The sequence below is a fragment of the Leptonychotes weddellii genome, chromosome 10 (assembly GCF_054177405.1).
Source record: "Leptonychotes weddellii isolate Sample4059 chromosome 10, ASM5417740v2, whole genome shotgun sequence".
NCBI lineage: Eukaryota > Metazoa > Chordata > Mammalia > Carnivora > Phocidae > Leptonychotes > Leptonychotes weddellii.
In genome coordinates, this window is record NC_138378.1 from 91,411,141 (window position 1) to 91,436,201 (window position 25,061).

The 25,061-nt window shown below is 51.4% G+C and overlaps 1 protein-coding gene across 1 annotated transcript in view; it reads right to left on the bottom strand.

Annotated features, from left to right (window-relative positions):
• Positions 1-8,868: 8,868 nt before the first annotated feature.
• The window catches only part of ADRA2B (adrenoceptor alpha 2B), a 60,788-nt gene continuing 44,595 nt past the window's right edge, over positions 8,869-25,061 (bottom strand). The window contains exon 2 of the mRNA XM_081796851.1: positions 8,869-9,804. Within this exon, the coding sequence (XP_081652977.1) occupies positions 9,630-9,804 (175 nt within the window). The 3' untranslated portion in view covers positions 8,869-9,629. The remainder of the gene's footprint in view (positions 9,805-25,061) is intronic.

Sequence of the window (25,061 nt, forward strand, 5' to 3'; positions counted from 1 at the left end):
GAGGAGTCATGGGCAACCAGGTTCTAATGAAAGAGTTTCTTTCCCAAGATACACATGGCCTCCCAGCTGGAGTTCAGAGTCTAGCAAAATTCTGAGTTGGGAACATTTACAAAAGAGAGAACCACCAAGAGCGGGTTATGGATCATGGGAAAACAAGTCAGGCCTCCCCAGTGTCATTTCCCTCCTTGGTTAGAACTCTAGAGCTGGCCCTGTGACCAGTGTGTTTATTGGTGTGGTTATTTGGTAAATGCCCGAGTCCTGTCTTGACCCTAAGCTCCAGGTGAATGAAGACTGTATTGGTTCATTCATCTTTTGACTGTCCCCAACACACAGCAGGGGAGCAGCAAGGAGCAGGCAAACCATATAGAATAAATGAGGGAAGGAATGACTGCTGTGTTCCGGCACTGCCCCCCGTGTAATGAGCTCACTTGTCACACAAGAGAATCCCACAGTTTCAGAACATTGTTGGCACTGCATGAGCAAAACCACATGGAAGCCTGGGTGGGCAGGAGAGACAGTGGTTCACATCCCTCCCTCCTTGGCTCACCGGCCGTGATGTGACTGCCCCTATCATCCCCTCCAGGGTGTAGCCATCTTAATAGCTTCTTTGTGCCACTTTGTGTGTAGCTACCCAGGCCATATTTTTTGTGTCCATTGACTTTAACCCAGGTTGGCAGTGTCTGGTCAGCACTTGCAAAATCCATGTTTTCCATCTTACTTGCTTTTTTTATCTAGGTACACTGGCCACAACTAGACCCCGAGATTCTGAAGCTGAAACAAAACAAAAACAAAACCACCTTTATTTACAAGTTGTGAGTTGCCTCCTAAGAGTACAGATCTGAATTTACCTGACACTCCCCTTGTTCTGGGAACACTGTCTGTACAGGCAGTTGAATTTCACAGTTGTCTGAGGTAGGTTCCCACCTGTCCTTCTGAGGGAGATTTATTGTTGAGATGTAGCCCCAAGCATCCCCAAGATGCTTCAGACTGGAAAGTTGCACAGATTGTGATAGCAGAAACCAGGTGTGTCAGCAAGCAGAGTTCTGTTCTCGGTCATGTTGCTTCTTTGGAAGAAATGTGTTTTGCTGTAATTTGGACATTTGAAAAGAAGCATCACCTCTCAAACCTGGATCGGAGTTGGGGTATTGAGGATTCAGTGGGCTCTTCTTCAAGAAGGTGCAGAAAACCTGGGGCTGCCATGCAGCCAGAACTGCAGGCCAGGGGCCGTGGAGAATGACTGTGGCTGGCCTGACCTTGGGAGAAACAGAGAAGTTCATTTGGGCTTGGCCCCACCGAATCGGGACTGGAACTCAGGAGCCCCACCCTGGGTTCAGGCCAGATCACATCACCCAGCATGTCCTGATGCGTGTAGCTAATTCCCTTGGCCCAGAGAGACAAAGGCTCTCCCTGTGGTTGGCAGCCCGCTGGTGTTCCCTGAATGAGATGGGCCTTCCTGCTGTATATCATCTGGCAAAGAGAACTTAGGCTGGCATTCATCTGGGCAAAGAGGCTCTGGCACCTCTCTCTTGGGCTCACCAGGGGGTTTGGAGAAAGGACCCCTTTCTCTTTTTTTTTTTTTTTAAAGATTTTATTTTTTTATTTGATAGAGAGCACAGATAGGCAGAGTGGCAGGCAGAGGGAGAAGCAGGCTCTCCACTGAGCATAAAGCCTGATGCGGGGCTCGATCCCAGGACCCTGGGATCATGACCTGAGCTGAAGGCAGACGCTTAACCGAATGAGCCACTCAGGTGCCCCAAGGACCCCTTTCTCAAATTACCACCACCCTCCTCCTCCCTCCTCCCCCGTCTAGGAGCTCAGCACAGCCACCTTTAGAGGTAACCATTGGTTGTGCTCTGTGTTGTACTTCCCTTCCACTATTCCAGAACCTTCCTTAAAGTCTTGTTAAATATTGCAGTAAAGGGGCACCTGGGTGGCTCAGTTGGTTAAGCGACTGCCTTCGGCTCGGGTCATGATCCTGGAGTCCCGGGATCGAGTCCCGCATCGGGCTCCCTGCTCGGCGGGGGGTCTGCTTCTCCCTCTGACCCTCCTCCCTCTCATGCTCTCTGTCTCTCATTCTCTCTCTCTCAAATAAATAAATAAAATCTTTAAAAAAAAAATATTGCAGTAAAACACACAGCTGAGAATGGAGAAGAGGAATCTAGGTACTGGTGGCTGGAAAGTGGGAAAATGGATGCTGGGAGGCTGCAAACAGATGCTCACCTCACAGGCCACTTGCTCCCTGGCCAAGGTTGGCAGCTCTGTGGAGAAAACTTGAGCCAAGAAGCTGAGGTGGGGGATGGCGAATGGGGAGTGGGAATATGAAGTCTTTGTATAATAATAGGAATCTGGGATTCTGTGAAGACCAGAAACAGCGTGAAAAGTTAAGGAGTGGATGGCCTGAGGGAGGAGGATGTTTTGTGTTACACGGCTCTGTCCTCCACCCCATCATCTTTATCAACGGCTTGAATATTGACCCAGAAGGCACATTTGGCATTCTAGAAGATGCCATAAAACAATAAGGAATAAAGGTTATTTGCTGACAGAATTAGGACTCAAAGAGATTCTGAGAAAAGGGAAATTAGGACCAAAAAGAGCCCCATCCCAAAATTATCTAGTGATCCTGAGGAATGACAGTCAAGTAGAATGAGCAGAAAGCTGGACTTGTGGTGGTGGTCTCTGTTCAATGGAACTCTTTTCCTTTCCACTGATTGTAATTCAAATCCAAGCCAAAAGATAATGGGGTGGCTCACATAACTAGAAAGTGTAGGTGTGCTAACTTCAGGCATGGCTAGATCCAGTGATCAAACAATGTTGTCAGTCTCTGATTCTCATGTGTCTGTACTACTTGTCTCTGATTGGTTTTATTCTTCCTTATAGCTCTCTCCTATACCAAGATGGCAGCCAGCAACCCAAGACTTACACCCACCTGCCTTAGCAACCTTAGAAAGAAATGTATGTCCCCCAACAACCATATGAAAACCCCAGGGAAGACTCTGATTGGTCCTGCTAGGATTGTCTGCCCGCCCTCTGGACCAATCACTGCCTAGGGAGTATGGTGCCATATTGGCTCCACATAGGCCACTGCCCCATTTCCCTAACTTTGCAAAGTGAAGGGGACACCATGATTGACTACCACAGCAGGAATGGGATGGGGAGACGTTGGTTCCCTCAGGGAAGGGGTGCTGGCTGACAAAAGCAACATGCCCATCATGGTTTCTGCTGCTGACTTGCCAACACTAGGCTGGACCATTTGTCTGGTCTCTGCTGTGTTCCAGGGCCCAGCACTGTGGATTCTGGATAAATCTTTGTTGAGTGATTAGTGAACTTCCTTCTCTGTGGACCTTAGTTCTCTTCTTCTATTGAATGGGAATAATAATCTACTTACTTCACATGGTTGGAATGTGGCTCAGGAAGACTGGAGTGGATGGGTTTGGAAAAGCATGATCAATCCTCTAAACATCATTGATGGTGGTGAACCAGCCAGTGCCATCATGTGATGCTGGCCAGGGCAACCCTGGGGAAAGCCAGGAGTTATTCTGTTGTTCTATGATCCCCTCACCAGGGGAGCCCAAACCTTCTGGGTGGGAAGCTCAACTTCCCACCATATGCATTTCCTCCATCATACTTGGGTTTTGTCTACCCAGAGAACATAGGTTCTGTAACAGTGTGTTTCCTTCCTATTGCCCAGCTTGGCTAGGAATGGAGGGAGTGGTCCTGAGGAACATTCCAGACCCATTCTTTCTTCCTCCTTGGAGATTTTCTCCCTAGCATTGATTTAGCAAACTCCATCCATTGCTTGCTAATTGCTAGGTGGGAGCAAAGTGTGGGTGTAGACACCCTCCAAGCAGAGTCATCTCATGCTCTTGGGAGGGGTGGCCAAATATATGGCGATGTTACTTCTCCCTAAATTAATCTATAATGTCATTGTAATCCAAATAAAAACTCCAGCTATGAAAACTTACTCTGAAATGTGTGAGGAGGAATAAAGGTCTACAGATGCCTAAGTAAAAGGTGGGTGGGCAGGAATCTCCCTCTTCCAAATATTCAGGCATACTATAATGACATTGTTTAAAAACAAAGAAAAAAAAATCCAGTATGGTGTTAGAGAAAGAATAGACAAGCCATGAAGAGTGCAGAGATGGAGCCCTAGTTCTAGGGAAGCTTAATACACAATAAAAGGTGCATCAAAGTCAGCTGTTCTTACTGGGAAAACTGCCTCACTTTATAGAGAAAAACAATGTTATCTCATACAAGGTGGGTGCTCAGATGGTGGGTTGAAGAGTCCATGAGAATGGCCAAATTATAACATTGATTAAAAAAAACACATGGAGAGGAATATCTTTGAGACTCAGAGTGAGGAAAAGGTTTATTAGGGAAGATTTCAAGGCACAGTCATAATGCAAAAAAAAGGTGGAGGGACTTTACTATGTCAAAATGAAAGATATCTGTTCCAGATGACACTTGACAAAATGAGAGAACATGTGCAAAATCTAAAATTGACAAGATTAGTACAGCCTCAGTATACAAGGAACTCTTGCAAATTCGCAAGAGAAACAAATGCACAAAGGATACAAGCATGGACTTTTTGGAAGAGGAAACCCCCAAAAAGCTAAGAAACATACGAGGATATGGCCAAAATCATTAGTAGAGAAATGTAGATCATAATAAGATATCCAAACAGACTTCTCTCCAAAGAAGACATACAAATGGCCAATAAGCACATGAAAAGATGCTCAACATTACTAATCATTAAGGAAATGCAAATCAAAACCACAATGAACTACCACCTTGCACCCATTAGGATGGCTACTAAGAAAACAGAAAACAAGTGTTGGTGAGGATGTGAAGAAACTGGAACCTGTGTGCAGCTGTTGGTGGGGGCGTCACATGGTGCAGCCAATAGGAAAGCTATATGGCAGTTCCTCAAGAAGTTGAGAATAGAGGGGTGCTTGGGTGGCTCAGTTGGTTGGGCGACTGCCTTCGGCTCAGGTCATGATCCTGGAGTCCCAGGATCGAGTCCCGCATCGGGCTCCCTGCTCAGTAGGGAGTCTACTTCTCCCTCTGACCCTCCCCCCTCTCATGTGCTCTCTCTCTCTCAAATAAATAAATAAAATCTTAAAAAAAAAAAAAAAAAGAAGAAGTTGAGAATAGAACTACCATATGACCCAGCAATTCTAATCCTGGGTACATACCCCTAAGAATTGAAGGCAGGATCTCAAAGAGATATTTGCACACCCATGTTCATAGCAGCATTATTTACAATAGCCAAAAAATGGAAGCAACCCAAGTGTCTATGACAGGTGAATGGATAAACAAAATGTGAGACATGCACACAAAGGAATAGTATTCAGCCTTAAAAAGCAAGGGGACTCTGAAACATGCTACCATGTGGATGAAACTTGACACTGTTATGGGAAGTAAATAAGCCAGTTAGAATAAGACAAATATAATTCCACTTATATGAGATAGGTAGAGTATTCAAATTCATAGAGACAGAAAGTAGAATGGTGGTTTCCAGGGGCTGGGGCAAGAAGGAAATGCTAAGTCAGTGTTTAATGGGTATAGAGTTTCTGTTTTACAAGGTGAAAAGCGTCCTGGAGATGGATGGTGTGATGGCCACACAACAGTGTGAACGTACTTAACACTACTGAACCGTACACTTTAAGATGGTTAAGATGGAAAGCTTTATGTTATGGATCCTTTACCACAATTTAAAAACCAATAACAAAATTAAAATGAGTCCCCATGCCCAAGCCCTATATAATTCTGTCCCCTTGAATATGGGCAGGACTATTTAAACTTGCCTCTAACCAGTGAAATATAACAATGGTGATAGGATGTCAACCTCTGATGAGGTTATGCAGTATGGAAAAGGCAAAGAAAATTTGCTGGTGTAATGAAAGCCCCAGCATCGATTTTAAGTTAATCAAAAGGGAGATTATCCTAGGTGAGTCGAACCTAATCTGGTGAGTTGTTCTTCTAAAAGGATGTAGAGGTCAGAGACTCTCCCGCTGACCCTGAAGAAGCAAGACAACTTGAGTTCTACAGCCACGAGGAGAGGAATTCGGCCAACAGCCCAAAGCAGCTTAGAAGCAGATCCTTGTCTACTGGAGCCCCTGATGAGAACGCATGAGGGCCAATACCTTGCTTGCAGGCTGAGCAGAAGACCCAGATAACCTAGACTCAGACTCCTGGTCCACAGAAAATGGGGGGTAAAAAAATGCATGTTATTTTAAGCCACTGAGTTTGTGGTAACTTGTTACATAGCAGTAGTGAACTGATGCGATCTATTAGGCGAAACTTTGCTGAATAAAGACCAGTGTTAGTGTTGGGTGGAAATGTGGGGATGTTGCCGTTGTGGGAAGGTAGACCAGGACAGCCATGCAGAGGTACCGCAATCAATAGCACACAGCCCTCCAACCCTGCAACCCAGGTAGAGATGCAGAAGAAATTGACACAGGTCCCTAGGACACGTATAGCATGCTGTTCGCTGCAGAGTTCCTTGTGGTGGTGATGGGGACAAGGGTTGTCAGAGGGAACGTGGGTGTCCCTCCCAGGGAAAGTGGAAAGAAAAATGGGAATGACACCCACTGTAAATTATGCAGCAGCTAGGAGAGATTAAACGCACACATAGCAACATGGATGGGCCTTAATGCTGAGTTTAAAATGTAAGAAACAACAGGAGAACCAAAACACTGCCTTTTGCAGAAATAAAAAAAAACCCATAAAGGCAATATCCATTTTGCAAGAACGCCGACAAGGGGGTGGAGGAAAGAGTCCCATTAGTGTGTTGCCTCTGCAGAGGAAGGGAATGGGAGTGGGGAAGAGATGAAAGAGAATAAAGAAAACAAGAGAAGGGTTTTATGTTGACCAAAGCTGATAATGCACCAAGGAATCTAACTCCACTTGAAAGTATAATGAACGGTACCTGAGGTCCAGCAGGCACTGAGGCGGAACAAGGCCCGCTCCTACAGGAGGGGCCGGTTCAGCTGGGCAGGGAGAGAAAGGAGCAGGCAATGCTAACAAAGTGGGGTAAGTGCTGTAAGCGTGTGGAGAACAATAAAGGAGAGATTAATTCTGCGTGCGAGGGAGTCGAGCCTTTATATGAGTAATGACTTTGAACAGAAATGACAGAGAGCCCAGCTACAATTGTTCATTTTATTTTATTTTTTAAATGAAGGGAATTTATTGACTCAAATCACTGAAAAGTCTAGAGGCAGATTTCAGGTATAGATGGATTCAGGTACTCAAATAATGTCACGGGATGTCCATGAGTGCTCTTCCGATCTGCTTTCCTCTGTGTTGTTTCCCTTCCTACGCTGACCCCCTTGGATGACAAAGATGGTCCCCAGCAATGTCAGCTGCATACTCTCCAGCTAACAAAGCCAGAAGTGTGGGTGTCCCTCGCCCAGAGTTTTTCACAAAAGCCCCAGGACTAACCCACATTTTTTTTTTTTTAGCCCAGAAAGAGTCACATGCCCATGCTTGAAGCAATCTCTGTGATTCTGATGGCCACACTGGGGTGGCAGAATCACCTGGGACAGTGGGAATCCTGAGACAGAGAATGGCAAAAGCTCAGCAACATGAAGATGGAACAGCAGAATGTGAGATTCCTTGCTGCCTGGCTCTGGCATGGCCATCCTGGGGCAGCAAACACCATTAGAGTCTCCGAGCAGAATGGGTCAGATCAGCAATCTGGCAGCTAGTGGTGGGTGGCCTGGGGGGTGAGTGGTGATGTTCGGGCCCTCTGGCATTTCCTCTGGGAAAGAAAATGCCTCAAGAAGTGCCCTCCCTCTAAGCCATTCTCCCTGCCAGCATCCCTTTCCCAGAAAGCAAAGAGGCTAGCATGCTCAGAGTGTTTTCAACACAAATGGCTGAGGGAGGGCCCTCTGGGGGTCCTGGGTCATTGCTAGAGAGCTCCTTTGGAAGCAAATCTGTATAATCAGTTGCCAGAAAAGTACTTAACTGGCCTGTATTCATCCTGCACCAGGAGAGCTGCAGAGACAGAATGGTCACAATCCCTCAACAGAAACCCATTCTGGGCCAGCCCCAGGATCTGGGGATTCTCCAGCACTTAACCACTAGCCTTTCTGCCCCATCCCGCACACAAGCAGCTGGGGGGGTGGCTGCTAGTATTGTCTCCGGGGCACTGGGGGCAATGCTGGGCTGGGCGGGGCTACGGTGCAGGAGGATGGGGGGTTCTGAAGACCTTTATGTAGCCCCCACAACACCTCCCCTCAAACCACTCTTCCCCACTGCCTGGGGTTTTGAACGCAGTCCTCAGCCTTTTTCATGGCTATAGTGGGCAGCATGGTTGTATAATGAGCAGCCGGCCGTAAGAGGCTGAGCTCCAACTGTGTGGGCAAAGAACAGGTAGCATTGGTTTCCCCCGGAATGGGGCCGCTTGCTGCTGGTCTGCACCTGCCTCTGGAGCAGGAAATGGAGCAGAGGGAGATGTGTGGATTAGTTAGAATGCCTTCAGCTGAAAAGAACAGAAGGCCCGACTCAAAGGGGCTTTAAATAATAAAAGAGAGCGGTTTCCTGCACAAAGAAGCCCCAAGGCAGGAGAGCTCAGTGCTGGTCAGTTCAGTGCTACAGTGACAGCAGAGGAAAAGCGGGTTTCTTCACCCTCCCCATGCTGTCCTCAGTGGGCCAGCTCTGTTCTCAGGGTAGCTTCTCTCACGATCACAATATGGCTGCCACAGTTCCAGGCATCACACCCAAACACGACTGTACACAGCAGAGGATACCACCTCTTCCTGGTTATGTTTTGGGGTTTTGTTTTTTTGTTTTTTTGTTTTTCTGGTTACATCTTTTTAAGAATAAGGGAACTTTTCCCAGAATCCCCCTAGCTACTTTTCTGTCATATCTTGCTGGCCAGAATTTCATCACACACTCATTCTTGGCCAGTCTCCAGCAGAGGGCACTGGCTGAAAGGGTGTAGACTACCCTAATAGTACAGGGTTCTGATACTCTAGCGGCATGTGCTGCATCAGGATGCAGAGGTTCTTCCCATCCGATATCAGGGGAGAGGGGTTTTGGGGCTAGCCTGGTGCTTTCTTCACTAGTCAATGTCTGACCCTGGACAAGCCACACCCCTTGTCAGTCACCCACCTGGCAGGCATTCTCTCTTCACACCTTGCAAACACAACCCTGATTTGGCTTGGTAGCAATGTGTGCAGTCGGAGGAGGGATCACAATTGTGTAAACAGTTGTGGCAGCGCCTCTGCCCTTTGTTAAATCCTTGCCTGGGCAGCCTCCATTGCAACCAGGGGTAACCATGTGACCCATTCCCAGGCAATGATGAAGGTGGACTCTGCTGTGGTCCTTCTGGGAAAGATTTTCTTCTATAAGGAAAGCCCCCCTCCTCTTTCCTCCCCTCTGTCTTTCTCCCTTCTTTCCAATTTTGTTCACCAGTAAGTGAGGATGTGATATTTGGAGCTGTGGCAGCCATTGTGCAACAATGCGGGAAATACCAAGAAAATCTCAGACTTGCCGACCTCACACTTTCAACTTATTGGGCTGTGAGGCAGTCTTAAAGCCACTAGATTTGTTATATGAGTAAAATAAACTCCTATTCAGTTAAGCCTCCATTGGTTGAGTTCTCTTTACTTGTAGCCGAACATACCTTAACTGACACAGAGCTCAGTTTCTTCATCAGTAAAAATGAAAAGAATGGCTCCGATGGTGGCCATCTTCCTTTGGGTTCTCCTCTTCTTTGATGAAGGAATCCTCCTAGAATTCACCCTTAAGAACACCAAGGAAGACCAAGTTCCTGCTGACCCTCCATCTGTCCTTGCAAACCTGAAAGGACAAAATGGTGACATTAGAGAGTCTCTGAAGCCCTTTCCTTTCCTACCAGGAAACTCCATCCATGACCAAAATTCCCAAAGGACACAGGTGAGGATCAGTTACAACTGCATATAAAGAAAAGCACGGAAACCTGACAATACTATATTAAGCAAATAAGCCTTTGGGGTTTTGTCCTCAAGTAATAGGAAATCCAGAGGCGGGAGGCCACTGGGGTTGGGGTGAGGTTATCAGGGACCAGAGTCCTTTCAGCTTCCTACTTTGCCACCCTTGGCAATTGCCTTTGTCCTCATGGTCACAAGATGGCTGATGCACTTTCAGACACAGCTTCGTGCCCCAGAGAGGAATAAGGGGAAGTGAAGGGCCAAACTGAAGAGCCACTGGGTCTCACAGGAAAGCCCCACTCAGAGGACACCTGTCCTTGGTCATACTGGGTTGTGTAACTGTCTGTGGCTTTGAGGGAAAGGAAGGGGAGAATGGCTGTTGGGTAGACAACTAGCCACATGGGCCACTAGGTTTGGGGTCAAAGGCCTGGGACGCAGTCCAGCACTACTTGCTGCTGCTCTCTGTGACCCTGGCAATTCAGTTAAAGTCGTGAGCTTCAGCAGCCTCATCTGCCTGGCACAAAGCGGGGTAGAGGACCACATGCATGAGGATCCCCAAAAGGCTGGGGCGCTAGTTTGGGGACCTAGGGCTGGTGTGGGAATGGGAAGGGTGGCTTACTGAAGGCTCTTTTGATTTCAAGTGATAAAAATTCATTGAACTTCTCTACAGAGAAAGAAAGAGGGGGATGGGGATTTATTCTGAGGAAGTGTGGCAGACCCACTGGGCAAGAGGGGCAGTCAGACCTCAGGAAGGACTGGACCCAAGCTGGAGAGCCCTTGGAGATGGAAGCAGCTGCCCCCTCTGGCTCTCCTGGCCTCAGGGTTGCCTGCCTTGGGTTTTTCCCCCACACTATCTGCGCCTTCTATCCCTCTGGGTGAAGGGAGGCTTCCTCAGCACACAGCTCCCAAGTTCCCTCGGTTAATGGACTTCTGGCATGTCTGCATTCTTATTTCAGATCTGTGGGAGAGAGCATCTGATGGTCCAGCTCATCCTTGTGTCCATCTCTTGTCCCATCGATTCAGCCAGAGGGTTAGAGCAGTTCCCAGAAAAGAGGGGTTGGATGAGGCTGAGTAGCACACTCAAAACAGAGCACTCCGCCAAGGGAGGGGAGGTGCAGAGGTGGGAGAGTCCTCTTTGGGGTTACAGGAGGGATGAGGGTGGACCTGTGGACCTGTGCCTCAGCAACCTGTGGGAAGGGTGGCTGGTTGAAAGCAGACTTTTCTTATGTGTCCAAAACTTAACTTCAGTCAGGTCATACGCTCCCTTGTCCCCCACCCACCCCCCTTTGAGATGGAATCGCCTTCTTGGGATCACATGGTCCCCAAACTGCTCCCAGGAGCCTGTAGGGAAGGAAACCAGGGAAATGAAACATATCCCCACATCAGTCACCTCCAAGATATGCCAGTTTGAACAGGACAAGAAAACAGATGGACAGGGTTACTGGCATGTGGGAGGCAAAAGAATGAACCCCAAAGATCTACACGTCTTAATCCCTGAAAACTGGGAACGTGTTCAGTTCTATAGCAAGGCAGAAATTATGGTTGCAGATGGAATGAAGGTTACTACGGTCAGCTGACCTGAAAATAAAGAGATTGTCCTGATTACCCAGGCGGGGCCCAATGTACTCACCAGAGTCCTTGAAATGTGGAGAGGAAGACAGAAATGTCTGTGTGGGAGAGACAAGATCGGAGACTTGAGCTGCCCCGGCTGGCTCTGCAGATGGAAAGAGGCCACAAGCAGCAGAGTGCGGGCAGCTCACAGAAGCTGGACAAGGCAGAAAACGGATTCTCCTCTTGAGCCTCGAGAAAGGAAGGCAGCCCTGGTGCCACCCTGATTTTCACCCTGATTTTTACGCCTGGGGCCGACTTCCAACCACCAGAACTGTAAGATAGTGAATTTGTGTTGTCCTAAACCACTGAGTTGGTGGGAAGCACTTACGGCGGCGATAGGAAATGAATACGTGGCGTTTCAAGGGCAGGCTTCCACGTGGTGGGAGGGATGGAGAGGCGTCTGGCTCGGCGCTGGCCGGTAGAAATGAAATGCATGCCACGCGGGTAATTTCACATTTCTAGTAGCCACATTTAAAAAGTGAGAAGAACAGGTAAAACCGGTTTCAATAATGACTTGATGCAATATGTTCAGAATACTATCATTTCAACATGTAATCAATACAAATAAATGAGATGGTTATGATACTAACTAATGAGATAATTTACGGTGTTATAATTAATGTATTAATTAATTGAGATAGCTCACGTTCTGTGTTCATCCCGACTTCAGAATCCAGTGTGTATTTTACACTCACAGAACATCTCCCTCTTTCTGACCACATTTCAGGTGCTCGTTAGCCGTATGTGACCAGAGGCTGATGGGCTGGACAGCATAGTGGCCATCTCTCGGGTCACTCGGTGGCGGCAGCTGACAGCAGCTGTAACAGGGAATCATTTGTGAGAGAGCCGAGGGAAACTGCCAACCCCTGCTGGTCTGTTGCTCCGTGTCGGACATCCGAGAGTTGAGTTCTTTCCTAATCAGTATCCTCAGTGGCTGTGGGGGCATCCTGATTGTGTTCGTGCATCTCAGAGTCCAGAGGGTTCAGTGGGCTCAGTCAGGGTGGGCAGGAAGGCCCCAGAGAGGAGGGCCGTGGCTACTGGCTGGGGAGAAATGACAGCACCTTGGATTCCGGGGGGGGAGGGTTGTCCCATGGGAACATGCACAGGCTAAGAAGGACATTTTAAAAGCCTGTGCCTGGAACATTCTACCTCTAAAGAATCAGGTGAACTCGGAGCAGGGAGCCAACTACAGAGGGTGGGAGACAGCTTCATATTTGAAAGTAGACAGAAACCGTTGCTCGGCCTTTGGATGCAGAGCATCAGAAACTCCAGGAGGAATGAGATCAGCTGAACAAAAATGGGTTTGATCTTATAGACCAAACAGGAACAGTGGGGAACAGGCCAAAAACAGAGTGGACGAGAACAGAAGCCGTCTCCATGGCTGTAACCTGCTCCGCTTCTATGGGGGATGGTGGGACCAGCTGGGAACGGGCTGAAGGGGATGCTGGTAGAAGGACCAGGGGCTGGCCAGGAGAGGACGTGCAGCTGGGCTGCTGCAGGACAGGGGCGGGGGGGTGGTGGTGCAAGGGAGGGCTTCAGGGACCCATGTGCCGCTGACAGACCTGGGGCCTGAAAGAACCCTGGGAAGCCTGCTGGGGCCAGCAGCTCCGGGAGAAGCACTTACCTACTGGCCCAGCCAGCCTATCCCCAGGCAAGGATGGTGGTAGCAGCCCTCAGCCCCTCTCTGCACGTTGCAGACAGATGAGAACTGGAGAAGCCAGAAAGGGAAGGAGCTGGCCTGGCTTTCCCCCTTCCCAGGAGGGTGCAGGCCAGGCCTCCAGCATCCCATGGACATTGCCTATACCCCGACTCCAACTTTAAACTCTTTGCTCAGCATTTAAAAGTTCCAGCCACTAGTCGTGGCCAAAGAAATGTCCCTGGTCTTTGACCTTGGTCTGTAGCAGCATTGCCTTTTTTTTTTTTTTTCTAACAGGGAGTATGGGACCTAGGAGCTGAGAGTACCCTTCAGCTACCTTATATGTCATCTCACTTACCCTCCAATAATCATTTAAGGTGAGTATCATTCTTACCCACTTTATGGATAAGGAAACAGAGCCTCAGGGAGGTGAGGGCCACCCCCTGTAAGAATCAGGACTGGCTTGGTTTGCTGCTGTAACAAACAGCTCTGAAATCTCATAACTGAAGGCAACTGTTCACTTCTGGCTCCTGCTATATGTCTCCAGGGGGCTGGCAGGGGCATCTGCCCCACACAGGTCACTCAGGGATTCAGGCTGATCGAGGCTCTGCTCTCTGGAACAGCGGCCTTCTCAAACTCCCTGGCAGGGGAAGACACAGCTGGGGGCTTGCACACTGGCCCATCTATGCTTAGGTGTGGTCCTGCCTAAGGAGAAAGGAGCTGGGAAGTCTGGAGAGCAGCGGGGATGTCCAATGAACCACACGCAGTCAGGAAATGAGAGCAAGATTTTGAGTCAGGGGTGTCTAATGTCACAGGCCTTGCTCTCCTGTCTACATTATGCAGCTTTGCCCCCAGATGACCTTGAAAGCTCGTTGTGAGCTGTATGGCAACGTGCAAGTCCAAGGGGCATCCACACCATGACTCCCCAGTAGTCTCATAAGTCCCCTCCTGAGCCCCTCCCCAGACAGAGAGGACTCTGCCAACCCAGGGCCCTTGCAGGCCAGGATGGGAGAGACAGTGTGATGACCCTACTGTCCCCCCCACTCGGCCCCCACCCTCTGGGCCTCTCCCCTGCCATCCAGCCTGCTCAGTCCAGTGACCCTCAGCTGTCCGCAGGTTCCTGAGCCGGAAGGTGCCTTTCATTCCTGTGGCATCTGGAGCCCCAGTTCTCCCCCACCCTGGTGCCCGGCCCAGTCCTGGCTGCATCAGCACCACCAGCCTTGCTAATCTGCTAATTATCCTCTGCGAGCAGAGGAGCCTGTTAATTGAAAACTCAGCCCCCTCCTTTGATTGCCTGCCTGCCTTCAGCTGTGTTGGTGTTCTCTCCACTCTCTGCATGCCCTGGGGCCCTTGGTTCTAGGTCTTTGAGTTTTAGATTTCTTCCCGGCCCATAATGGCATTTGTTACTTCCTTTCGTAGGGAGGGTCCTTGGGGCTGCTGAGGCCCCAGTATGAGACTCAGGGAGTCACACCCACTCCTGCCGGGTCTACTGTGGCGGGGCAGGGAGGCCGCTAAAGCAGTTTGCCCGGGGAATGAATGGAGAGGTACTGCACCTGCGGGGAGGACTCGCAGGGGCAGCGGATTTTAACATAAGTGGAACACCAGACTCCTTGGAGCCGGCCAGAGGAGCTGGCTGCCGGGGAGGGCCGATGTCTGTGCAGTGCCTGGAAGTTTCCCACTCTGGCTGAGTCTCCCTCTAACCCCCGCACCCCTTGCCTGGAGGGTTCTCTGACCTCAGCCCTGTGAGCCTGGCCCCCGGCCTCATTCACCCCTTCTCTTCCTGGCACATCACCAGATTGGCCTGGCCCAGATAGAATTTGCAAATGTCAACAATCTGAAGAATGAAAAAAGCATAGTTCAGAAAAATGGGGATAATATGATCCCATTTTTCTAATAAAACTCTGAGTGTGGTATACATATATGTTTGTAACATATTTTTTAAAGTTCTGGTAAAATGCCCACCAAATTGACGAACAGTTATTCTTGGAGGGTGGCGTTGGGAGAAGGGAAGACCAACATTTTTATCTTTACTGTTGGAATTATTTCACCAAGAAAGGGAGCGTGGGAACATTTGTCCTAAATGGCTGTATGACCTTGGACAAGCCACTTGACCACTCTGAGCCTCATCAGTAAAATGGAGACTTGTCCCAAATCCCCTTGCACTCTATAGTAGGACTCTTGGTTGAAAGCAACCTAAACCAACCCAAGCTTGTATAATAAAAAGGGGAAGAGTTTCATAGAAGGACATGGGGATTTTTATGCATCCAGATCTTTGGCAAGAAACAGAATGCTCATGGGACGCCTGGGTGGCTCAGTAGATTAAGCGTCTTCCTTCGGCTCAGGTCATAATCCCAGGTTCCTGGGATCGAGTCCTGTGTGGGGAGCCTGCTTCTCCCTCTGCCTGCCACTCCCCCTGCTTGTGCTCTCTCTCTGACAAATAAATAAATAAAATCTTAAAAAAAGAAAGAAAGAGAGAGAGAAAGAAATAGAATGGGGGAGATATCTCTCCATTTCTCCTTACTGTTCCCACTTTCTTCTTTCTCTTTTAAAGAATGATTTCTCTGGGGCGCCTGGGCGGCTCAGTCATTAAGCATCTGCCTTCGGCTCAGGTCATGGTCCCAGGGTCCCGGGATCAAGCCCCGCATCAGGCTCCCTGCTCGGCGGGGAGCCTGCTTCTCCCTCTCTCACTCCCCCTGCTTGTGTTCCCTCTCTCTCTCTCTGTCAAAAAATAAATAAAATCTTTTTTTTTTTTAAGATTTTATTTATTTATTTGAGAGAGAGAGCATGAGGGGGGGGAGGGTCAAAGGGAGAAGCAGACTCCCCGCCGAGCAGGGAGCCTGATGTGGGACTCGATCCCGGGACTCCAGAATCATGACCTGAGCCGAAGGCAGTCGCTTACCCAACTGAGCCACCCAGGCGCCCAAATAAATAAAATCTTAAAAAAAAAAAGAATGATTTCCCTGTTTCCACATTCCCATGGAGGAAAACAAAGAAGTCAGGTTTACATATTATGGGTCTAGCCCATTAGAAAGGCCTAGATCCTAATTCTAAAGTCCTAGGCAAGGTTCTTATTGGCCAGCTTGGTGACTGTACCAGTCAGGATAGGCTGGGGTATGTAGTAACCATCCCCAAATCTCAATGGGTTTAAAGCAGTAAACTTTATTTCTTACACACGCAACACATTCACCGTGGGGAAAGTCACTCAGTGGCCCGGGATGATGGAGGCTTCACCTCAACAGATGCATCCAGGACCTCAGAGACAAGGAAAGAGACGAGGTGGACTAACATGGGCTCTTAAAGCTTCTGCCTAGAAGTCACACACACATCGCTTCCAGTGACATTTTCTTGGTCCGAGCAAGTCAGGTGGCTGAGGCCTGAATTGCTGTGGATGGAGAAGCCAACTCCCACTATGAGCCTGGGATGAAAGGGACAGCCCCATGGACTACCAGAATGACGACTTGCCCACTCTCCTTACACCTGCCCCCTCACCACAGGAATGCCCACTCTGCCAAGAAAATGCTGCCAGCAAAGGGGATAAGATTCTTGGGGAGGATTCAGTTTCTAGCCATTGTTAGCGGGCTCCTTTTCTGTGGTGAAAAAAAAAAAAATCATCATGGCAGAGAGCTAGAAGTCCCAACAGATTCCTGGAGCCTGCCTGTGAGTCCCAGGGCTGCCCGGGCCTCCACCCTCCACACTCTGGGACTTGGGGTCCCAGGAGGACAGCCTTCTCCCCAACCCAACCTTTTCCCCCTCCAACATGGAAGACATACTTCTGAAGGTTGAGGCCGGGTTGGAGTGGGGGATGGGAGGGCACCTTTGGCAGATTCTACCTGAGGACCCAGAACATAAATTGTAGCTGTTGCCCCATGCTCTGGCGCTCCCTCGCCTCCATGGGGTCATGTAGGGTGGGGTGCCAGGCAGAGGTGGACTTCAGGCTTCAGACGGCTGGGTTCAAGCCCTGGCTCTCTCACTAACTGGCTCTGTGACCTGGGCAAGTCAGCTCATGCCTTGGAGCCCCACTCAGTTTCTTCATCTGTCAACCGGGTCCATTACAATGTCTGGCCACCTGACGGTCCCCGTAGATGCTTGTGAGGACTGGCCGCTATTGTGGATGTCACGGCTCTTTGCAGGGGGCGACGCTTGGGCAAACATCAACGGTTATCTTTGTTGTCATGGCCTTCCTGGGATCCTCACTAGAGCCTGGCCCTGTCCTGCCTCACACCTGCCCCTGGGAATGGCCCACCGTATCTCTTAGCTCCCCACCCAGCCATGAGACAGTCACTCTGCCAGCTCGTCGGGAGAAGAGCTCGTCTCTGAGATTTTAGACAGAATAATTTCTTCTCCGTCTCACGCCTGGCTGTCCGGGAAAAATCACACAACCCACACAGGCCCCCCCATGTGCACCCACACACTCCCAAAGCCATTGTTTCCCTCATCAGCCAGCTAAAAGCTCCCCATCTCTGTGAGGCACAGTGCGGCACCGGAAGGGGAGGGGAGGCTGAGGAAAGAGGGCTGACACCCCTAACGCAGAGGAGCGCCTAGCACTGGGCCAAGGGCTGACCTTAGGACGCAGGGACCAGGCTCCTTCCAGACTCCCGGCCCTCCTGGGTCCAGCGTCGAAGCGAGCTCTGCGTCGGGTCAGCCACCCCGCGAGGCCCACCCTGCTGAGGCCTTGGCCCAAGCCGCTGCAGGATCCCCACAAGGCAGGACTGAGTGTCAGTGCCCCCGTGGTACGGCTGTGGGCTGAGAGGGCAGGGAGTGTGGGTCACATAGCCAGTTGGTGACAGGATGAGAAGTCCCATGCTCTTTCTGCACTGTTTCCCAGAACTTCTTGCCATTGGAGGCCTGGAAGCCAGAGGGCCCGGGAAAGAGTTTCAGGGAGAGCCAAGGGACACTGGGAGCCCCAGCCCCTCCTTCCCGGCACTGAAGGCACGCAGGCCTCTGCTGTCCAGCGCTGCTGATGTGGGTTCAGCCAGCTCCTGTGTGTTCAGCAGCCCCTCTTCCCCCCGGGGCCCGGCTCTGTCAGTGGGGTCAAGCCTCAGAGGTCCCCTGGAAGTGCAGGCATCCAGGGACCAGGCTGAGTTCCTGAACTGTGAGTGAGTCTCTCCACGACTGGACAGGTATGCCTGGAGGGGGCACACCCTGGCCACCCTGCCCTCCAGTAGGAGGCAGGTTCTAGATCGGGGCCCAGAAGGGGCTGCTGTGGATCCTTCCCCCTCTACCATCCAGGACGCTGGGTCTGGGGACTGGTGATGGATTAAGGGGGCTCAGGGAGTGAGGATGTGTGGGGCCAAGGGAAGGGGACACGGACAGAGCATTTTGGGGAGACTGTAGATCGGAGACCCTTTTTCTACAACAATGCAGACGTTTTTGCTCAAAATCTGCTTCCTCACCTCCTGTCCCTCCCCAAACATGGCCCCCTACCAAAGGGCCTTGAGGAGGAAAGCCAGAAATCGCTGAGGCACCAGAGTCCACCCCTTCTTCTTGCAGCCCCCAGGTGGGTACTGCTCCCCTCTCAGAGCCCGGGGTGGGTTCTCCAGGATAGGGGAGAGCTGGTCCCAGAGAAGGAAGGCAGTCTGGGAGAGGAAGCGGCCTCTGCATGCTCTGGGAACCGGGGCACACGCCCCGCCTCTGCTTTTCCCACAGCTACCTCCTTCTGACCCCTCCACAAACCCCACGTGAGCTCCCTTGCCCCTGCGCCTGGCCCCGCAGCCCATTGGGAGCCAGAGAGAGCACCTCTTCCGGCCCCAAAGGGAAGGGGCTTTTGTGGCTGGCGCTCAGCAACAAACCTTGGGGCCAGCCTGGGGGCTGAGAACTAGCCAGTCCCACCATAACCAGGGCCATAAATATGCCATGCTCCTTGACCCAGTAATCCCACTGTTTGGAATTCCTCCCAAAGACATAATTGCAAGGGGAAAAATAGCTATATGTACACAGCTGTTTATAGTAACATTATTTATAATAGGACAAAACTGCAGTCAGCCAAAATGGTCTGCGAGTGGTGGAGTGGATGGGTGATGTGTCAATAAGGCAGAATATTTATTAGGCAGCCAAGAAAAATGGCAAACTTGGAAAAGTCTTTGTGAAATAATGTTAAGGGAAAAGAGAACCAAAATGTGTACCCATTTATTCAGTCGACAGGTGGTGACTGAGTACCAGGTCTAGACCATGTACTACCACTCTAAGTGTTAGAGAGACCACCATGGATGGGACCAAGCCCCCCAAGCCCCTGCCTTCCTGGAGGGAGCATTCCAAAAGTGAGCCACAGGAAACAAGGAATCATAACATCCTCAGGTAAGTGCCTCCCTAAGACAGGAGAAGCACAGAGGGACTCACCCCGGCTCCCCTGCCCCAGCTGCCCTCTCTGCCCACTGGGGGGTCCTTCCTGTCTGGGCAAGTGGGTCACCAGAATGTGGCCCAGCAGAGGGCTGCGGACTCCCAAGGGAGAAGCCCTTCATCAGGCAGGTGCTAGGCCCAGGAATGAGGAAGCCAGGGCCACCATGTGGCAATAAAGTCCCAGGCCAAGGGCAGTGGGCTTAGCCAGCCTGAAGGGCCTTCTCCCCTCAGGAGGGAAATCCGGCACGGCACTTTTGGGAAGCTCATGAACGTTTGGGGTCTGTGGACAAGCCAGGGGGAGAGGCAGCCCCCCAGAGTGTGAGCTAGGTTTTCTACTAACCTGGCAAGTGGAAGCTCAGGATTGACGGTTCCTCGGGGGCTGGGGGTTCATCATGCCCTAGCATGGCCAGATCTGTATCTAAGATGGGTCCCCTGGTGGCCTGTGGATGTAAAGGGGTAGGAAGGAGGAGTGGAAGTGTAATGTAGAGGCGGGCTGGCCCGAGTCCTGCCCACTCTGTGAGGCCCACTCCGAACACGAGGAAGCCATTCAGACCCAGAACCCTCCCTCACTAGGTCCTGTGTTGGGGCGAGAGATGCATAGAGCACTAGAGCTCAGAGGGATGGAGCAGCCGGGTCTCCAAGAACAGGAGGCGCTTTCCATTTCCCCAGAGCCCAGAGGGAAATTCCTGGGGGGAATTGCACGGGGCACCCCACCAAGCCCAGGGTCCAGGTGGACCGTGGGCTGCAGTCAGGGCCGGGGAACAGGTAGGCCGTCTCTGCCCTAGCTATCCTGCCCCAACAGAAGCTAAAAGACTCCCAGCTCCGGGCCGTGGGAGGCACCAGGCAAACAGAGGAGTCGGCAAGCTAAACATGCTATTAGCAGCGATGGAGAAGTGGCAATTATGGGCACAGCAGTCAGCAGCATCTCCCTGCCCCCGGAGCCCGCACGTGGGGCAGGGCGGCCACCCCTCCTCTGCCTTCCCGGAGATGCGCAGCCCAGGAGAGGCAGGCGAGGAGGCGGGCATTCTGGGTCACCATTCCCTAGTGCTGCGCCCTGCTCCGGCCTTCCGTCTGGTAACGGGGGACCTAATGGCCAGGCCCATCTCCCCAGCTGTGCCCCTCTAGCTGGGCCTTCGTTTCCGCAACAGTAAAGCTGGGGGTGAAAGTCACACTACCTCACAGGGTTGCTGGGAGGCTCCAGTGAGATACTTTGGGCACAGGGGGTTCTCACTGTCTGCTTCATTCACATAGCATCAAACTGAGGCTCAGGAAGGGCAAGCAATTTGACCAAAGTCCCACAGCTGCAAACAGAAATAGGCGTCCGTTCTGATGTTGCAGCCGGGAGGAAGCTCAAAGAACATCTCCCCCCGTTCTGTAAAAGGGAGCTGAGGTCCAGAAAAGTGGCCACAGAGCAGGATGGAAGGCAGCCAGCACTGAAGGCCAGCACTGCCAGTCCCCACCACCCGGCCTTGTCCCCAGCAGGGGCCTGCTGGCCAGCACGGCCCAGAAACGACCTCTCGGCCGAGAGTTGAAGATCAACCCTGGCAGCCCCTACTAGAACTTCTTCATCTCAGAGGGGCTCTCTTGGAGACACGGTACCATGGCCTAGAGGAATGCACCTCCAGTGTTGGGAGTGCGGGCCCCTAGCCAGCTGATGAGGGGTGGACCTTGAACCAAGGGGTAGGGAACCTGCTCGGCACCATGGGCGGGTCACACCTTCTGAAAGTTCACGCTCTGTGTGAGGCTCTTGGGAACGGAACGCCTCCCCCCATCCCTGCCCCTCCAACTCAGTCTCCCCACCTGACAAAAGAGAGGGCCCTGGGGGGACAGGCTGGGAGGTGAGAGGCGGGGTGAGGGCTGGTGCGCTTGGGGCCTGGCCACCTACCCACCCCCGCCTCCAGTCAGCCTCGTGAAAGCGCTCACACACACAGGAGGAGCGGGCTAGGGAGGCAGGGATGATGATCATACTTGTGTGGGAGGGAGGCTGAGGGGGGACGGGAGGACTCACAGGACAGTGGTGACATGAAGTGTGTCAGGGAAACAAGTGGAAGGGAAGGGGCTGGTGGCTCAGGGATAGCTGGGGAGGGCATGGCTGGCGAAGGAGCTCCTTCCCAGAAGCCACTTGGCCACCTGGCAGGACTTAAAATAAGCGAGAGGCTCATGTCCACTGGGATTCATTTCTGCTGGGAGTAACAGTGTGTGAACAAGAGAGAAGCTTATTCCTCTCTCACATCTGCCCGTGGTGAGCCTGGAGCCGACCTAACGGCTCTGCTTTGTGAGGGAGGGGGTCTCGGAGATCAGGAGAGCCTCCAGCCCAGCCATGGCCCTCTCACAGCCCAGACCGCACAGGCAGAAGCCCTGCCTCCCTTCCCTCGGCCTGCACTCAGCCAGGGGCCAGGGCTGCCTGCTCTGGGAAGAGGGCCTAACGGTAGTGCCCAGGCTATCAGGGGGCAGGTCCCCTCCCGCAGGTACTCAGGGAAGGCTCTGCCTCTGGGCCCCCCCGCCCCTGCTCCCCTGACTGACCCATCCCCAGCCTGGGCCTCAGGGCCACAGCCATGACTGAGGCCAGCTGCTTCTTCCTCAGTGGCCCAGTGAGGCCTCTAAGAGGAAGTGCTGGGAACATCCGGGGACATCAGCAGAGATCGTCTTGGGTGGCCCCCTCCTTCTTAGAGCCTCCTCCCCAACCAGATGCCCTGGGCCCTTGGCCCTTTCTGGACTAAGGATGATTCTGTCAACTTCCTCCCACTGTGGCCTACTGTCTTTGCCTTGCTATGGGTGTTCACATTGTAAAAGAGAGGAGGGTGATGCTTAATCCAAAGGAATGGAGCTCTCATGGGGAGATTTCAGGCACTCATGGGGAAGAGTTTGGCATGGGACCCCTGCTCCACCACGTGTCCTGAGACTGTCCTCGGCTCCGAGGGCCCTGCCCTTTCCACGGCCATCTGCAGACTCCCCACAGAGACCACCAAGCTTCAGGGAAGCATTGAACAACTTGGATCACTGCTCTTCTGGGTGATCCCGTGTCAATTACCCTTCCCTCCTCCCTCTAGGGGATAATGTGAGTACTGCTCTGTGTGTGTGTGTGTGTGTGCTTCCCAGCACTCAGACTACACCACCATCACCCTGGCCACACTGCTTCATGCAGCTGCCCTCACTCATAAGCCTGGAAGACACTGCTGGTTGTCTCATAAGGGCCATTCCCAGGTCCTCTACTTCCACCCTTCTTCCTTACTGGCCCATTCAGCCTTCCATTAGAGAGAAAATGCCGGGCACTTGCTTTTTCAGCCCCCCTTTACAGATAAGCCCCGATTCTAGATGAAGGGACCTGGGGGGAAGTCTGCTGAGTCATCTGGAGAAATTGCCCATTTGCTGTCTTTGGATGTGTGAGGACATGTTGAGTAGCGCTGTGGCAGCCACACTGTGACCATGAGGAAACAAAGCCAAGGTGGGAAAAATGGTCCTTAACTACATCATTGAGCTGCTAAATTAGCCAGCCCTTGGCAATTTGTTATGTGACATAATAAAACATCATGTGCGGGGGTGCCTGGGTGGCTCAGTTGGTTGAGCGACTGCCTTCGGCTCAGGTCATGATCCTGGAGTCCCTGGATCGAGTCCCGCATCGGGTTCCCTGCTCGGCAGGGAGTCTGCTTCTCCCTCTGACCCTCCTCCCTCTCATGCTCTCTGTCTCTCATTCTCTCTCTCTCAAATAAATAAATAAAATCTTTAAAAAAAAAAAACAAAACATCATGTGCGTTTACACATTTTAGTTGGGCAACTCTTCTACTTGCAGCCAAAATTACTCTAATACAAAGGCCAATTGCCCACCTGCCTTTTCAGTGTCATCTTTCACCACAACCCTTATAAAGCATCTCTAGGTGAAACATGTTTTGCTTCCTCTTTGTTTGGCTTGCTGTCTACAGGCCCCCTCTGGTCTCTTCTAATTGGTGAACTCTTAGCCATCCCTCAAAGCCCAAAACAAATTGTCCCTCTTCTGCCAACTTCTGAGCTCCCCCAGGCAGAACCCAGGGCCCTGTTTTGCTACTTCAAATGCCTTCACTGTAGAATTTCCACATAATTCTCTGTCCCCTTGTCAGCGGGCCACTCCACTGCACTGTGAGCTCCTCAATGTTAGAGACCCCTCCTCCTTTATCTGGGTCTCCCCTAGCACTGCACCTGGTATGCTACGGGTGCTTAGTAAATGCTGAATGTTGAATAAATGAAGACCCTGCTTTGTCTGCCTCCTCCAGCCCTCAGCTCTCCTGATGCTCTCACCCAGCTGGGCAGGAAGGTGGTAGGTCTCTCACTCCCCAGGGCAAAGGATGCCAAGGTCACCAGACTGGTGGAAGCAGAGTGAGGACTCCAGTCTGAGTTTCCTGGCTCCTGTCCGGGGCTCTTTCCAGAACTGAGCTGGGGAAACTGGGTGTGTTTCAGAGCTGGCATGACAGCTGTCCAAACTGACGTGACAGTGAGGGAGGCAGGAGCTGGGGAGTGGGGGGGCAGAGGGAACTGTCAGGTGCTGAACAATGCCTCCTGCCAGCCACTGAAGAGCAGCGGGGGTGGGGAGGGGGAAGGGAGCTTGGTGCTGGGAAGGGGCCTGGGACCTCCTCCCCCAAGTACACCCGCTCCCCCAGCTCATGCTGGGTCAAGCCTCACAGCAGACAAAGGTGTGGACCCTCCAGCTGGTGGGCTCAGGGTCCGCCAGGGCCCCGCTAGGAACTCAACAAGAGTGGCTCGGAGGGCTTTGGAGACTGGAATGGTGCTTTGCCCACGTGGGGAGGGGGCAGGGATCAATGTCAAGAGTACCACCCATTTTGGGGGATGAGGGCCAGGCTCCTGGTTCCAGGCCTGCTCCTCTGAAGCTAACTGCAGGATTGGCAAATGCTGTGGCCTTTGAGCCACACCAGAGGCCCACGGAGCTGGGATCCTGAGTGCTGAGCTGTCCTAGCCCCAACACGCAGATTCTCTGGGCCTGGCTCCTGCCTGAGTCCAGCCAGTGAGGCCTCTGCAGGCCTTCCTTCAGCTGCAGGCAGAGATTTGCCTTCCTGAGACCGGAGACTCCCAGGCAGGGTGACAGTGGAGGAGGTATGGGGGGAAGGGGGTTCAGAAGCTGCAGCCAGGGGTTTTATTTTTTTATTTACTTACTAGGCTTTTAAGATTTTTTTTTAAGTTGCTCAAGAACATCTCTTTGTAAGAGAAAACACACACACACACTTGAATATTCTAGACAATGCTAATGTGTCTTTTAACTACTTCCTGTCCCCCCAAACAAGTTTCTGTCCCCAGAGATAACTTCAGCTAGTATTATTTTTTTCATAAAAATACTCCATGCAAAAATATATACTTGTTCATGGTAAACAATTGAAGCAAACACCAAACGTCTAAGATGAACCATCTCCTTCTCCCCGATAATCATTATTGACAATTTTGGGGGTCTCCTTCTGAATCTTCTAAAATTCATATACAGGAATAAGACATTCATTGTTTTCTCATAAAATATATGAGAAATATATTCTCATATAAAATATATTCTCATATATTTTATGGGGTCCCGTTCTGCATGTGGT